Consider the following 15,933-nt stretch of genomic DNA (forward strand, 5'->3'; position numbering starts at 1 on the left):
ATATCAAGTATCACCTGTGTCTTACCTTGGATCCACAATTTCGGGGTATCGGACCATCTTTATCACATATTGTTATCATTTGTTTCTTATGGTATCTTATTCAATTGCATTAAATAATACTTTATATATGAATATATCTACCAAAAATTTTTGGGGAGATAAAATAATATAAAAAAATTTAACTTTTTTTAAGGATATTGTGCACACCATGCGTTTGTAGAGCGTTTTTCATGCGTTTTAAGAACATTTTGTTGTTTTTTTTTCTATCTTCCCAGGGGTAACATTATCATAATCATCATAATCCTTTCTGGATATGTATGATGACTGTCTTCCCTTTGATTTTGCCGTTTTTTATCTATAAATGGCTACCTTAAGTCTATTTATCAACTGCTCTCATTTATATGCGCATCTTTAGCGCAACATATTCTTGACTCTTAAAGTTACTAGTCTATATCTCACAGTGCAGTTATGATTGGTGACTGGGTGTATTCCCTGTCATCTCCATTAAATTGCATTTTTTGTTATCTTCTAAGTTCCCTTTACGCTGTACATGGACGCAATCGACTGTGTGCATGGTTCCTAGAATAAAGTTTTCATTTTGACAATAAGATTATACAAACATGGCCGCTGCTGGCCTTGTATGCTGTACGAAGATGGCCGCCTGCCTCATAGTGGCACTGCGCATGCGCGAAAGTGCGCTGTAGCAAGAGACTACTCTGTCATAGATAATCGCCACCCCACTTTTCAGGCGCCGGAACTACAACCCGAACACATGGATCCGAGGTAAACACAAGGCTTGTGTTTTTAATTTGTTATATTATGTGCACCTGCACTTTTTTTAAAATTGTTCACCAATTAGCATTTTTCTGCTGTAAACTGGATGGCCCGGATTGATCTGAGGACGATCATATATACACAATGGCACTTCTTTGTATTTTATAACTTTTACTGATGCAACATGACTGTATCTTTGTACTTATTTATGTTTTATGCTAAATCACTTGCCTAATGAGACCAGTTGTGTGGTCTCCATATATAGCACATGCTTTTACACTGTTTGTATGCTTGAGAAAGGCTCCATGTAAAGAGCCGAAACGTCGCACAGGGGCTAATAAAAAGCCATTTTTCCTATCACAAATTGGAGTGCTGTCTCTTATTGGACGAATATACATATATATATATATATATATATATATATATATATATATACACATACATACACACACATAAATAGGTAAATACATACAAAAAATACAAAAGTGATTTTTTTCAAATTTTTTGTGATTTGTCTGCTCAGAATAAAAATGTAAAACATGGAATTAATTAAACTAATCTAGAAAATTAAAGCCACATAAGTCTTGTAAAAAAAACAAAGTCAAAATAGTTAGGATATTCAAAGCGGTTGCAAAGATATTATCGTTTAACCAAGTGCATATCAGAAATGGAAAATTTGACTTGAACACATGGGCATCAATGACCATATTGGTCATGAAAGGGTTAACTTTATTAACTTTTTTGTGGGGGGGGGATAGAAAAAAACAGCAATTTTACCACTCTTTTTTGCATCCTAAGTTTACGCCGTTTACTATGTGGTATAAATAACACAATAATTTTATTCAGCGGTCTTTACAATTGTAACAATACTAAATTTATATCGATTTTTTATGTTGTATTACTTTTACACAGTAAAAACACTTTTTTTTTCCAAAATTATTTGTTTTTGTGTCTCCATATTTGAAGAGCCATAACTTTTTTATTTTTCAGTCGATACAGCTCTATGAGGGCTTTTGTTTTTGTGGGATAACGTCACTTTTTGATGACCTTTTATCAAATTTTTTTTAAGGCAAGATTCACAGAAAACAGCAATTCTTGCATTGTTTTATATTTTATTTTTTACGGCGTTCGCCAAGCGGGTTAAATAATGTAATAACTTTATAGCTAAGGTTGTTATAGACACGGCAATACCAAATATGTGTAAATTTTGTACTTTTTTAAAAATAATAAAGCATTTTGTAAGGGAAAAAAGTGGGTTTTTCCATTTTTTTTTCACTTATTTTTTTATTATTAACTTTATTACACTTTTTTTTATCGTTTTTACTAGTCCCACTAGGGGACTTCACTATGCGATCATCCGTTCACTTTTATAATACACTGCAATACTTTTGTATTGCAGTGTATTACTGCCTTTCCATGTAAAACGGATATGCAACCGCTAGGCCAGAGGCATGACCTAGTGGGCATTAACTAAAGGCAGACCTGGGGGCCTTTATTAGGCCCCCGGCTGCCATGGAAGATACCGGCACCCTGCGATCTTATCGCAGGATGCCGGTGGGATGAGAGAGGGAGATCTCCAAAACCACTCTGATGCAGCGCTCACTATTGAGCGCCGCATCTCAGGGGTTAAATGAGCGAGATCGATACTAATATCGATCTCACCCGTTCGAGCAGGTCTGCTCCCTGCTCTCAGATACCGCTGGTAGCTGAAAGCAGGGAGATTTAACTGCTCCCGACGCTGTTTATTTATTGTGATGCAGTGCCATGAAAAGGCGTATGCATCGGAATAAAGCCCGTTAGCGGCCGCCGTGAAAAGGCGTATTGGTGGTCACTAACGGGATAACTTAGAATTCCCTAGCAGGATATTTAAAAATGGGTTTCTCTTCCCATTATTAATTCAACTGATTATTTAATAATTGCTCCATTTGATATTCAAATATAATTTCTAAAATGTGGAAAGTAATTCCCTAAATTAGAAGGGTACAGTACAACATTTAACGATGGATAATAATTTTTTATTACAGAGCTAGCATATGCAATGTTTCAGTAGATTGTTTAGTATAATTTGACCAGCTACACACATTCTTTTATATTGTTTGGAAGCATTATAATATTCTTATGTTGTAACTTTCCAAATACATATGAAATACTAAAAATACTAAATTTTATATTGTTGGTTGAATTGAAGATTATATACATTTTGTATTAATCAAATGAAACTCAATTCCACTTGTTAATTTCTTTTTAGTGGTCCAATAGTTAGAGTTTTGTAATTCCCTTTATGGTGTTGTCATGTAAATGTACCATATAACTTGATTGAGTTTTGATCTATTTATTGTAGGCATCTAAGATTTAATACTTTTGCCCTTTTCAAGACGTATTTCTTATAAAAATAGGACTATCTCAATAAATATTACAACCACAGAAGTTTTTAAAGGCTATGTTCACCTTCGCAACTATCTTTTTATTGTTCAAATGAATCTAAAATGAAATTTGAAACAACTTTGCAAATATTCCAAATTAAAAAATTCCTGTAGTTTTGTGTTTACCAACAAACCCTGTGTAGTCTAATCCTGCAGTCATATCACCTTCCATCTTGCTAACTTACCAAATGTATGTTCGTAAGATTTAGGGGACCAATAGTAGAGAGTATGACTACAGGATCAGACTATATAGGTTTTGCTTGTCGTCTGTTACTATGGAAACATATAGCCATGTATAGCTGCTGTAGATGCCAAATAATAGGACATTTTTTATTTAGGACCATTTGTAAAGTTGCTTCTCTTTATTTTAGATGCATTTAGCAATAAAAATTGTTTTTTTGCAAATGAGGACATAGCCTTTAATTTGAGCTCTTAAAAGGTATAATGTCTATAACGTGAGTTTTTTTCATTGTCCATGGTACATTAATGGGCTTTATGTCAACACAATATGTCAATGTGCTGTTAGAAATATGTTATCTTGGGCCTTTTATGATCCAGATAAATGGACTTAAAATTTGTAAATAACCAGTTTTCCAATTTTTTGTACACTTGACCAAATTTTTTTTAAAAAAAAGATCTGCTTATAACGATTTATGTATAATCAGAGATGTCCAGATTTGCTGTTTGCTTTATTATGATTTTGGAAAGGGGTGGGTTTAAAACACAATAATTGCATTATAAATCCACCATTTATTTATAATTCAGATTTCTAAATTTAATTGAAATAGGTGAAATCCTCAACATTTCTCACAGATAATTTCTTCAGCAAATGGACTGTTGAAGTGAACCCACAGTATCTGAACCTGGCTTTTGTGTCCCTTCACTAATAAAAACAGTAAAAGTATTTGTAATTCTGTTTTTCTTGGTTTTGGTTTCTGCTTTGAAAATTGAAACTGTCATAACATTGAATTGCAATGTTAGGTCATTAAACCAAGATGGTATATAGTTATGATTGTCTGCCATTTTACAGAAACAGTGGAGCTGCAGCCCGGTCACCAGTCACTGTTTCTACAAGCCTGCCAGCTCACATTACACTTGCCAGTACTTCCCTCTTTCCCTACTATGCATTGCTTGAATGCGTGCTGAGGCTGCTGGAATAACAAAACTTTAAGAACTAGCAAATACTCTCTATGGACAAACAAACAGCTTGTAAGGCTGGATTCACACGAGCATGTTCGGTCCGTAAAGGAGGGAACGTATTTCGGCCGCAAGTCCCGAACGGAACACGCTGCAGGGAGCCGGGCTCCTAGCATCATAGTTATGTACGATGCTAGGAGTCCCTGCCTCTCCGTGGAACTACTGTCCCGTACTGAAAACATGATTACAGTACGGGACAGTTGTCCGGGACTTGCGGCCAAAAAACGTTCCGTCCTTTACGGACCGAACATGCTCGTGTGAATCCAGCCTAACTTCCTCTTGGGCAAGATGTTCAGGTTATTTTACCTGTATTTCTTTCTCTGTAAATACTCTTGAAGCTTATATCAGCACCGAGGAAGTAAAGGGGTGCAGTAATTAATGTCTCCTCCTACTCTGCTCCATATTGAAATGAATCGAATGTGTAGCCTGCAAGTAAATGAAGCTAATAAACAGCATGGTCCACTACATATTTTAATTCTAGATTAGAAACTTGAATTTACAGACTGAGGTGCATCATTTTTTTAACGGTACACTGGAGGTATGTTTTACGTAGGATCACCTTTTGAATGGCACTCCGAATCCTCAGCCAATAAGGGGGTGTACGATAATTTACATATAGTGACAGCTTTAAAGAGGCACCCATATGAGATATACGTAAGGGCACCAATCCCGAATACACTTGTTGATGTATCTCATATATTTCCTTTCTATTTATTTAGTCTATATAAAGATGCCGGACTGCGGTATTTGACGAAAATAGATTGTTCCTAGTGAATGTTTGTTTTCTTTTTTCAGAAATAATCTTATTTTGCACAGAAGAATTTGTAATTTGTTTATTTTCTTGTATAACATGGAAACACCTTTCAAGCCTTGTATTTAAAATGTAATTATAAGCAACAGTGAGACAACAATTATACTTGTTTGACAGTCCTCTTAACATATTTACAGTGCAATTTAGCTAGATGAAAATTCCACATGGACCTATTAAATTTAAATATGTTCATGTGTTTTCAAAGCAGAATATGAATGATTAGCGCTCAACTTTTAATTCTAAGCTATTAACAAATTACCTTTGGCAGTGTGCAATTGGCTTCAAATAATCATACAGTACTATACTTGTAAACCCCTAAAGGCTTCAACATAGATTAGTTCACTTTTTAATCCTTCATAGTATTTCTTTCCCTAGGTATAAAATATTAGAAGCTAGAAATAATGTAATCATTGGAATTAATTGTTTAAGGCCTCGTTTTTTGGCTGCCCATGTACATGGTGTATTATCATTCATACCAGACAATATTCTTAAAGCTGCAGGACCTGTAGAATTGAAATTCCTGTAATCCAAAGGGTTCAATATCTCTCACTTTCACATAAACGATGCCCTAAAATGTGATGAAGCTTACCTGACAGGTTGTAGCCTAGCCTGACATTTTTGGGAGCTGCATTCCACAACTTCAACCTAATAGAATAAATAAAGTAAATTCAGTAAAGTGAGAGATTTGACGTTTTATTGTGGTATTTCATAGGGATAATAACTACAATTTATACTGTACCTATAATTACTAAAGCATCTAAATGTTTGTTTGTGTAAAAACTATCCATCCATCCATCTATCTTTCTATCTATCTCATATATGTCTATCTATCTATCTATCTATCTATCTATCTATCTATCTATCTATCTATCTATCTATCTATCTATCTATCTATCTATCTATCTATCTATCTATCTATCTATCTATCTATCTAGAAATCAAAAAATGAGCAGCAACTCCAATAGTAAGGGTGAAAAAAGTGGGTACTTTTATTGCCCGTGCCAAATAAAAGTACCCACTTTTTTCACCCTTACTATTGGAGTTGCTGCTCATTTTTTGACTTCTGTGTATCTGGGACTTGGTCTGTCCCTCAGAGCCTGCACCCACACGCTGGCGGTGCTGCTGGAATTGGTATATTTTTCTATCTATCTATCTATCTATCTATCTATCTATCTATCTATCTATCTATCTAATATTTGTCTATCTCATATCTATCTATCTATCTATCTATCTTAATTTCCATTTTTGCCAAGGGTTAGACCACTTTTATATTATGGCCACAATACAAAAATCTTTCGCGAACTGAACTCGACTTAGATCACCATAGGGAGTTTTCTTATTGCATCCATAATATGGATGCTAATACGCACCTGCGTTACGGACATCTGAGAGCAGCCTAACACTAAAAATTGGGCCTATGAAATCATGTTTTCCTGGCTTATCACATAAAACTTCCCGTCTTCTTATTCTTTATATGAATGAGTAAGTGTAGCATTGTTGGTGCAGTATGAGTGTTTCAGCATTACCCCCTATTATGATTGTCCACAAACACCCTATATCCATAGTTACCAATGTAGCTGTCATGCCCATGGCCGCGGGCCATCAGGCTCACTCACTGCCTGACGCCCGCAGCCATGGATCTGCGAGCGCTGGCCCCAGTCTCCTCCTCAGGAGACGCCAGCGCTCACTTCCGCTCAACTCGGCCGGGTCCCGTAGGGGGCAGCGCGCACCGGACTTTCATGATTAATTTGGCCATAGCACCCTGGACTATAAGAAGGGCCCAGCCCCTTCCTCCCATGCCTGAGCGCTGTTGTCGTACCCTAAGTTTGTCTATGCAAATGGTCTCCTAGTGTTTCCCAGTTCCCAGTGTTCCCTGCTCCTGTATCCTGTTTCCTGTATCCCGTGTTATCCTGGTCTAGTATCGTGCTGAGCTGAAGTCATGCTGTGTTGTATACCACGCCTGTCCTGCTTCACCAGGTCTGATGTCCACCTGCTGCCTAGTCCCAGCCGAGCCTGCCTTGCTACTGTCCGAGCTGCCACAGGTACTCTATACGAACAATAGACTTTAACTTGCACCCTGTTGGCCAGCTGCCATAACGCCAAGGCGGTACGGTCCAGTGGGTCCACAAACCCAACTTGACAGCAGCTATGTAGGTGTAACATTTCTGTGTCTGTCAGTGGTCTGTGATGGTTCATCCTAGGTGGCAGAGGCAACTTTCTGTCTCAAAGACATTCTGTCTGGTTTGCACTACTTAGTCCCCATTCAGATTACACAGTGGCATCTATCACCTAGAGACTATTATCGGATATATTTAATGTATACTTGAATGAACTCTCATGACCTTTTAATGACGTATACTTTATGTTAAATGGATGTTAAGTGGATGCTATAAAAGCCTACGGGTGATTAAAGCCTCTGGTAGATATCCGTCACCCATATGCTATTATGGCATCCGTTTAACGTATACCTTATGAAAAGCTCATGATGTATATGTTTAATAGATGACTGTGACATATACCATGCAGTGGCAAACGTCACCCATAAGATCCCGTTATACAGAATATCGTAGTCTACTATGCTATTTCATACCTAAGAAAAAAGCTATATCAATGGAGGCCAAAAGGACACTCTTTTGCCCCCTTATAGGTTAATGGAGCCCTATTGACAAGTTTAGTGCTGTTTCCTGGTGTACATGCTAAACGTACATCACAAACATGATGGGAACAGGGCTTTACTGAATTTTTGCACTTATAGCTCTACAATATGGGGTCCTGGACCTTCCACATGTTCTTGCTTATGGGCATCACTCAAATTCCATATTATCTGCTGAGCCACCTCACAGCAGTGCCACCTGCCTGAACCCAGATGGTTCTTATGAAGTACCCTAAGCCATCTCCCAGCCAAAATTTTACAGCTATTGAATTTGTATTTACTGCACAAATAATGTAAAAACAAAGTAAAGACTATAAATAAACCTTAAATATGTAAAAATAGGAAAAATATATGTTATGTTGATTACTGAATAGAAGGGCGAATATTTTCTTTAAGGGTTTGAATAATTCCCGGTTCAGACCTGCGTTGGTGTTTTTGTTGTTCTGCTCTGTCAGAGGAGAAGAATAACCAAAATACAGGAAGCACTGGATTTATTGACTTTAATGGGTTACGTCAGAGTTCCGATGGGGTGTCCGTGAAGGCCCTAAAGGCCCTAAAGCTAAGGAGAAAATATTTTACAAATGAAGAACAGCTCATAGACAAGTAGGATAGTCAAAAACTAATGGAAGGAAATATTGGAAGCAGAGATGATCTGAATTTCCTCAAAGTTTTGAATTTTGTAAAATCCGGAACTTTTGGGGTTAGTAGCGCGTGAATCACTGGCCGTCATTCATTTTACGGATTAGAATAACGAAGAGGGGAGAAGAGGAGACAAAAAAAAAATACCATAATCACCTGGTCTCCTATAGTGAAACGTCCCTGCTGGCATCCTGAGGGTATATCGTTTTAACCCATATGAACGCTGCTGCGAAGCATCCCTGGCGGCCTCCTGAGATGGCATTGTTTTGTCCCATGTAACTGCTGCAGGCAATCACAGGCTGTAGAGAACATATAGGATATAACTTTGTCATCTCAGAAGGCTGCCAGCAGCGGTCACATAGGAAAAAACAATCTCAGGAGGCCAGCAGGGACGCGTCGCTATGGGAGATCAGGTGAGTATACTATTTTTTTCATTTTAGAGGTGAAATCTCAAGTGTCCCAATTGCCCTGTTTGACTCTGATATCTTCTAGGACTGTATTTGATTTGGATACAGTCCTAGAAGACATCAAAGGGTCAGACAGGGAAATCAGGGCACTTGCAATTTGCAGTGAATTCAGGCTGAATCGAATTGGCCAACCGATCTGATAGAATCGGCCACCTAGGTGAATTTAAAGAAATTCGTTCCTCTCTAATTGATAGTGATATAACAAAGTATTATTTTACTGAAAGAATAGGCGATGTTTGGTACCAACTATCATCAAATGTAGTACAAATATTATGATTAAATACCTGCACTGACCTACTAGAAAGAGAGAATTTTAGTACTGGATAATAAATTAATTCCATAGAGTCATAGTCGTAATTTGAATCTCCTGAGCTCCAATTCAAAAATTGTAACATGGCCCCCACCTACTATGTGCCATTGATAATACTGGTGTCTTCTTATATGGCAGAGGGACTTTTTGGCTCCCCCAGGCACCAGGGCCAGGATGCAACTGTTACCTATGCACCTCCTATAGTTACGCCCCTGTATTGAACAAAGTTTTACCATTTTAACATGGAGTGAAGGAATTAATGATTTTTTATTTCATCTTGGTACATGGAAACGGAACAGTTACTTAAAAGGCTTGTCAAATATGTACCTAATTTCCCATATGACATTGATTTCTTTATGCATGCGTATACAGCATAAGGGAAATCTGGGGTTAATCCTGCATGATTTTACTTCTATTCATCCGGCTAAAAACAGATTAAAACTGATATTATATACTCTATTGCTTTGTCTACCAACATATGGGCTAGTAAACTTATAGCATCACAGTGGCTTGTGCTAGAGGAAAACAATTACATTGAATGTAGTAGAATAGCTCTTTTATTGCAGTACATAAGACTTTGATTACATACTGCCAAGATTCATACCAACCTAGTAGTTGTTGACAGATAAAGTAGAAAAAAATGAAACTCATTTATTTCTCTTTATTGAGACCTCAAGGTAAAGCAGATTTTCAGTCCTTGTACTTACTACAATGATAGAACAAAGACTGACAGCTAAAATGTGCCAGTCCAGAAATATAAATTAAACCCAGCTTCTTATCAAGGTTTCATTTAGTCTTTGAGAAAAGGAACTACTGCTTGCATTATTGTTTTGTTCTCCCCCACAAGTTGTTCTAAATAACTGCACCTATTACGTATCAACCCTTTATTGTGCTGTACTGCTTATTTCTGTTTTTGGAAGAAGGTAAATTGAGGATAACAATGTTGTTTGATGGCTGGTATATGTATCAAAGATTGTTAATATAGATCTACCAGGTAGTTTCTGTGGTCATCTACCAGCCAAAAGGCCTTATCAAAAGTGTCAGTATATTTAATTTTGTTGATAATTTGGTTGCAACATTTATTTGCACCCTAAAAAGATGCCATGATAGTTACTGGACAATTAGCATCTGCATCATCATAGGTTTCCAAATATTGTAACATTTGCTTTTTTATTTATAGCCATTTGTCTAACCACATGTTCTATGATTATATTTGAGATATATATATATATATATATATATATATATGTATATATATATATATATATATATATATATATGTATATATATATATATATATATATATATATATATATATATATATATATATATATATATATATATATATATGTATATATATATATATATATATATATATATATAATATATATCTATCCCAGAGATAAATTAAGCAGCACTCCGGCAATCAAGATGACAAAAAGTGTGGTTTATTGTGCCAACATGGCAAGTGCAACGTTTCCGTCCCACCTTGGGACCTTTTTCAAGCATTTTCAAGTTCTAAAAGCTGCAAAAGTTAAGAGTATATATATATATATATATATATATATATATATATATATATATACATACATACACACACACACACAGTATATTAACTTTTTGATATATCTGTATTTGAAAAACAGCAATTGTTTTATGCAGCCATTATGACTAAACCTGCTTCCAATTTCTCTGTACAGGTAACGGAAGATACTTTGACAGCAAAATGAGACAGCCTTGCGAACTGGAGAAGGGTACACATGAAGAGATAGAATTAAGTATACTAATATACTATTCATAAACAGTACAATATATATGAGCTTCATTTCCACCTGTTCCACATTTAGTAGTGGGTCCGTACATGCGGCAGCATCACTATAGCTTTATTAACAAAAAGCTTTTTTACTGGAAATCTGAAAACAGTGATTCTTGTAAACTGAATCTCCAGCTCCAGTCTTAGTGTAACATTGGCAGTGTAGTCTCACATCTTTTAGACAGAACTTAATTATGTTTTTATGTTATAATATCTGAAGATGAACACATTAAAAAAAAAAATATCATGGAATACAAATAAAAGAGTTGATATAAAATAATGTACATTTAATCTATTTTCAATGGACAAAAATGTCTTAATTAGTCCAGGAGTAGGGACATGTATAAAAAAGTAAAAAGTAAAAAATGGAGAAAGGAAAATAAGTGGGTGAGTGTAAAGGATTTGCCAGACACAGCTTCTGTGTCGACACCCATGGGCAATCAGTCTGCACCTGCTCCTATGTCTGTGAGACTGACTCCATCTTCCACCACTCAGGATGGCAGGCTTAGGAGTGGGAGAGCCTATCTCAGCCTGGCCAGACTGAGCTAGCTCCCGCCCTCTGTCTATTTATACCTGCCTTTCCTGTTCCTCCTTTGCCTGTGATTCTGCTCTGCTTGTTTCCTGGCCTGCTGCTGCTGCTGCTTGTACTACTCATCATCTGCTTGTTATTGACCTTGGCTTTCTGACCACTCTCCTGCTCAGCGTTTTGTACCTCGTTCTCTCCTGCTTTGACTCGGCTCGTTCACTACTCTTGTTGCTCACGGTGTCTCCGTGGGCAGCTGCCCCGTTTTCCCTAGCTTCTGTGTACCCTTGTCTGTTTGTCTGTCTTGCACTTACTGAGCGTAGGGACCGTCGCCCAGTTGTACCCCGTCGCTTAGGACGGGTCGTTGCAAGTAGGCAGGGACTGAGTGGCGGGTAGATTAGGGCTCACCTGTCTGTCTCCCTACCCTGTCATTACAGTGAGTTAGGTAAAAATGTAAAAAGGAGTGCAATTAACGTTTGGCTTCAACCTAATCTATTTGTGGCCTCAAAAGAACACTAGAAAAGAGTTGCATTACTAGTTTAGGCTAGATTACAAAAAGATAGTACAAAGTTTTTAAAATTTCACAAGATTGAAGGTAATATATCCAGGAATTGAGTAGATTATTATATATAAAGAGCTGTGCGGTTAGCTGCTCACACCATATAGAGTACTGTCTTAGGGGTTTCTGCACACACAAACTTGGGCTACTTAAAATGTTTTCTGTGGTATGGGTTAAGTGATAGGCCCCAAAGTCAGCTCTAAATGGGGTTTAGACATTTGAGGCTCATTATAGTGTCTGGGTCCACCAGAGATTCCCCTGGTACTCTAGTGAGCCAGTCCAACGCTGCAGAAATATCATGATCAAATGAAGGTACAGGAACAAGATACTTTATTTAAAAAAATTATCAACAGGTCCTAACATCCAATTTACATACATTACATTTAGCCTTCCTTTAGCCTTCGCTGCCTTCCTGTTTCCATCACTGATTTTTGTTCTGCCCCCCCCCCCCATTGCTGAGTAATTGTCACTCGTTGTCCTGATATGGGAATTCACTATAGATAGCCAACGGGCAAGAACTACAGTGAACTTCCCCGGGTGGAGCCATCTTCACTGATGCTGTATCAGCACAATGCAGCTTATTATAAACCTTACCCAGCGTGATGTTGCAAAACAACACTTGGAGAAGACTTCTCATCAAGCATATTAATATATGTAAATTGGATGTTAGGACCTGGTGATAGGTACTTTTTGAGTCAGATTTTTTAAGTGTATAGCGTACATAATCTCATTGAACACCACACCAGATTTCTCGTCAATTTTCAAACTGAAAACGTGCAAATTGTATCGCAAATTTTTTCACTTCCAAAAATTACATAGTTAATATGACCAAAATCTCCAAATGGAGAGGAATTGGAACAGTGGTGAATTAATATTGAAACTATTCAGTTTCACAAATATGCTAAGGGAGATCTTTTCACATGACTTTATACATTTATTTTTGATGAAGAATGAGTTAGTCGATATATAGATATATACATATATAGATTTTTTAGGATATCCGTCATAAACCTGAACTCAACTGATGCTGACCTCAAAACCAAATGATTGTGGCAGGTGTACTATGTGTTGTACTATGTGTTTTTTTGTATCATTTTTTCATGGCACTCATCCACATAGACAATGGAGATAATAGGAAACTTTCAGAAAACAATAGGACTCTGTGGTTTTTCATGTTTAACAGATTTAGAAAATCTTCTGCAGAAATTATACATGTAAGAGAAAATGTATTACAGTTTTTTGTTTTTTTTTAGATTTCGGATTTAACTGTCAAAATAATAAGTTGACTCACTTAAAAGACATGTTCTGCCATAGTGAAATTTGATGCTTCATCTGTAGATAATAAATCTGCACCTTATTTGTATAGAATGAGAGGCATGGTGATGACATTATTACTAATAATCCAAACATGAAAGAGAAACAAAAAGCGTCAACTCACCATCTTGCGTTAAAATCTTCTTTTTATTTTAGCTCAAAAACATCCATGGAAGGGGGATGGAGGAAGATGCACCCGGCAGGCAACAGCCCGTTTCGTGTAACAACACTTCTTCCTCTGGCCCAATAGTTCAGGCTAGAGGAAGTGTTGGTACACGCAACAGGCTGTGGCATGCTGGGTGCATCCTTCCCCATTCCCCATCCGTGGATGTTTTTGAGCTAAAATAAAAAGAAGATTTTAAAACAAGGATGGTGAGTTGCTGCTTTTTGTTTCTCTTTCGTCTTTGGATTGTTGGATAGCTAAATACTTCTTATTTTTTAAGCTGAGCACCACTGTGACCTGTTGTATAAATATTTACCATCTGAGACATAGCCGCTCCCAGGATAAGTGGGAAGTAGAGCCGACCTGTTGACTTCTACTGTTTTGCATTATTACTAATGCTTATTGAATAATGATGTAATCATTCTATACAGAGTCCAGAGGTGTAGATAGGTTCTCCAGCACCCGGGGCAAAGATTCAGTTTAGCGCCCTCCCCCAACCTCTTTCCCGACATCTCCTTCCCCCTCACCATGTTTGTTTTCTCTACCAATCGACGTGTCATTTCTTTTTATGTAACGCGAGCATAAAAACACTTGTACATTTTACAAGCAATATAGTTCTATACACAGCACCAGAACCAAGCTCAGTACATATATACAGCCCCAGAACCAAGCTCAGTACATAAATACAGCACCAGCACAAATACAGTTCAATTTAGTGCAACCCCTGCTGTACAGGTTTGTACGGCGTAAAACTACAGCTCCCAGCATGGCCCGAACAATGATAAGGATATGCTGGGAGTTGCTGTTTCACAAAAAATAAATCCTATCATAATCATCTCGCTGCAGATCACACAGTGACTACATTACTGATTAGAGGCAGAATAAACATTTACATTAAGTGACTCACCGGTGACGTCTCAGATTCTAGTTCTTTTTCTCCATCCGGTCCAGACCTCTATGATGACTTCTCCCGGTCGCAGCCCATTTCTGCAGTTTGCCGCTCACATGTCTTCAGCTTCTCACTTTTCCAACATTTCTGCACCTATAAATAAAGATAAAGTTCTCATTATACCACACACTACGCCCCTAAATATAATAGCGCCATACACCATGTCCCACACACACACTGTGCCCCCTGTAGATAGTGTCTGCCATAGAGCCCCCTGTAGATGGTGCCCCCATATAGCCCAGCCCTGTATATAGTGTCCCACAAATAACTCCCCCTATAGTGCTCTACAGATAGCCCACCCCTGTATATAGCCCCCTGTAGATATAGCCCAGCCCTGTATATAGTGCTCCACAGATAGCCCACCCCTGTATATAGCCCCCTGTAGATATAACCCACCCCTGTATATAGTACTCCACATATAGTCCACCCCTGTATATAGTGCTCCACATATAGTCCACCCCTGTATATAGTGTTTCACAGATAGCCCACCCCTGTATATAGCCCCCCTGTACATAGTGGTCCACTAGATAGTCCACCCCTGTATATAGTGCTCCACAGATAGCCCACCCCTGTATATACTATATACAGGGGTGGGCTATCTGTGGAGCACTATATACAGGGGTGGACTATATGAACAGGGGGGCTGTATATAGGGGTGGGCTTTCTGTGGAGCACTATAGTGGGAGCTATTTGTGGGATACTATATACAGGGGGACTATATCTACAGGGGGACTATATCTACAGGGGTGGGCTATATCTACAGGGGGACTATCTACAGGGGTGGGCTATATCTACAGGGGGACTATATCTACAGGGGTGGGCTATATCTACAGGGGTGGGCTATATCTACAGGGATGGGCTATATTTACAGGAGGACTATATCTACAGGGGTGGGCTATATCTACAAGGGTGGGCTATATCTACAGGGGTGGGCTATATCTACAGGGGTGGGCTATATCTACAGGGGTGGGCTATATCAACAGGGGAGGGCTATATCTACAGGGGGACTATATACAGGGGTGGGCTATATCTACAGGGGGACTATATCTACAGGGGTGGGCTATATCTACAAGGATGGGCTATATCTACAGGGGTGGGCTATATCTACAGGGGGACTATCTACAGGGGTGGGCTATATCTACAGGGGGACTATATCTACAGGGGTGGGCTATATCTACAGGGGTGGGCTATATCTACAGGAGTGGGCTATATCTACAGGGGGACTATATCTACAGGGGTGGGCTATATCTACAGGGGGACTATATACAGGGGTGGGCTAAATCTACAGGGGTGGGCTATATCTACAAAGGGACTATATACAGGGGTGAGCTATATCTA

At 38.1% G+C, this 15,933-nt stretch overlaps 1 protein-coding gene across 3 annotated transcripts in view; it reads left to right on the top strand.

Annotated features, from left to right (window-relative positions):
* Positions 1–15,933, top strand: part of LOC142651667 (uncharacterized) — a 306,296-nt gene that overhangs the window by 72,345 nt on the left and 218,018 nt on the right. For all 3 annotated transcript variants that reach the window (XM_075826652.1, XM_075826651.1, XM_075826654.1), the window contains exon 4: positions 10,975–11,052. In XM_075826652.1, the coding sequence (XP_075682767.1) occupies positions 11,001–11,052 (52 nt within the window). In that variant the 5' untranslated portion in view covers positions 10,975–11,000. The remainder of the gene's footprint in view (positions 1–10,974; positions 11,053–15,933) is intronic.

Source organism: Rhinoderma darwinii, chromosome 5 (assembly GCF_050947455.1).
Source record: "Rhinoderma darwinii isolate aRhiDar2 chromosome 5, aRhiDar2.hap1, whole genome shotgun sequence".
In the NCBI taxonomy this organism is placed as follows: Eukaryota; Metazoa; Chordata; class Amphibia; order Anura; family Rhinodermatidae; genus Rhinoderma; species Rhinoderma darwinii.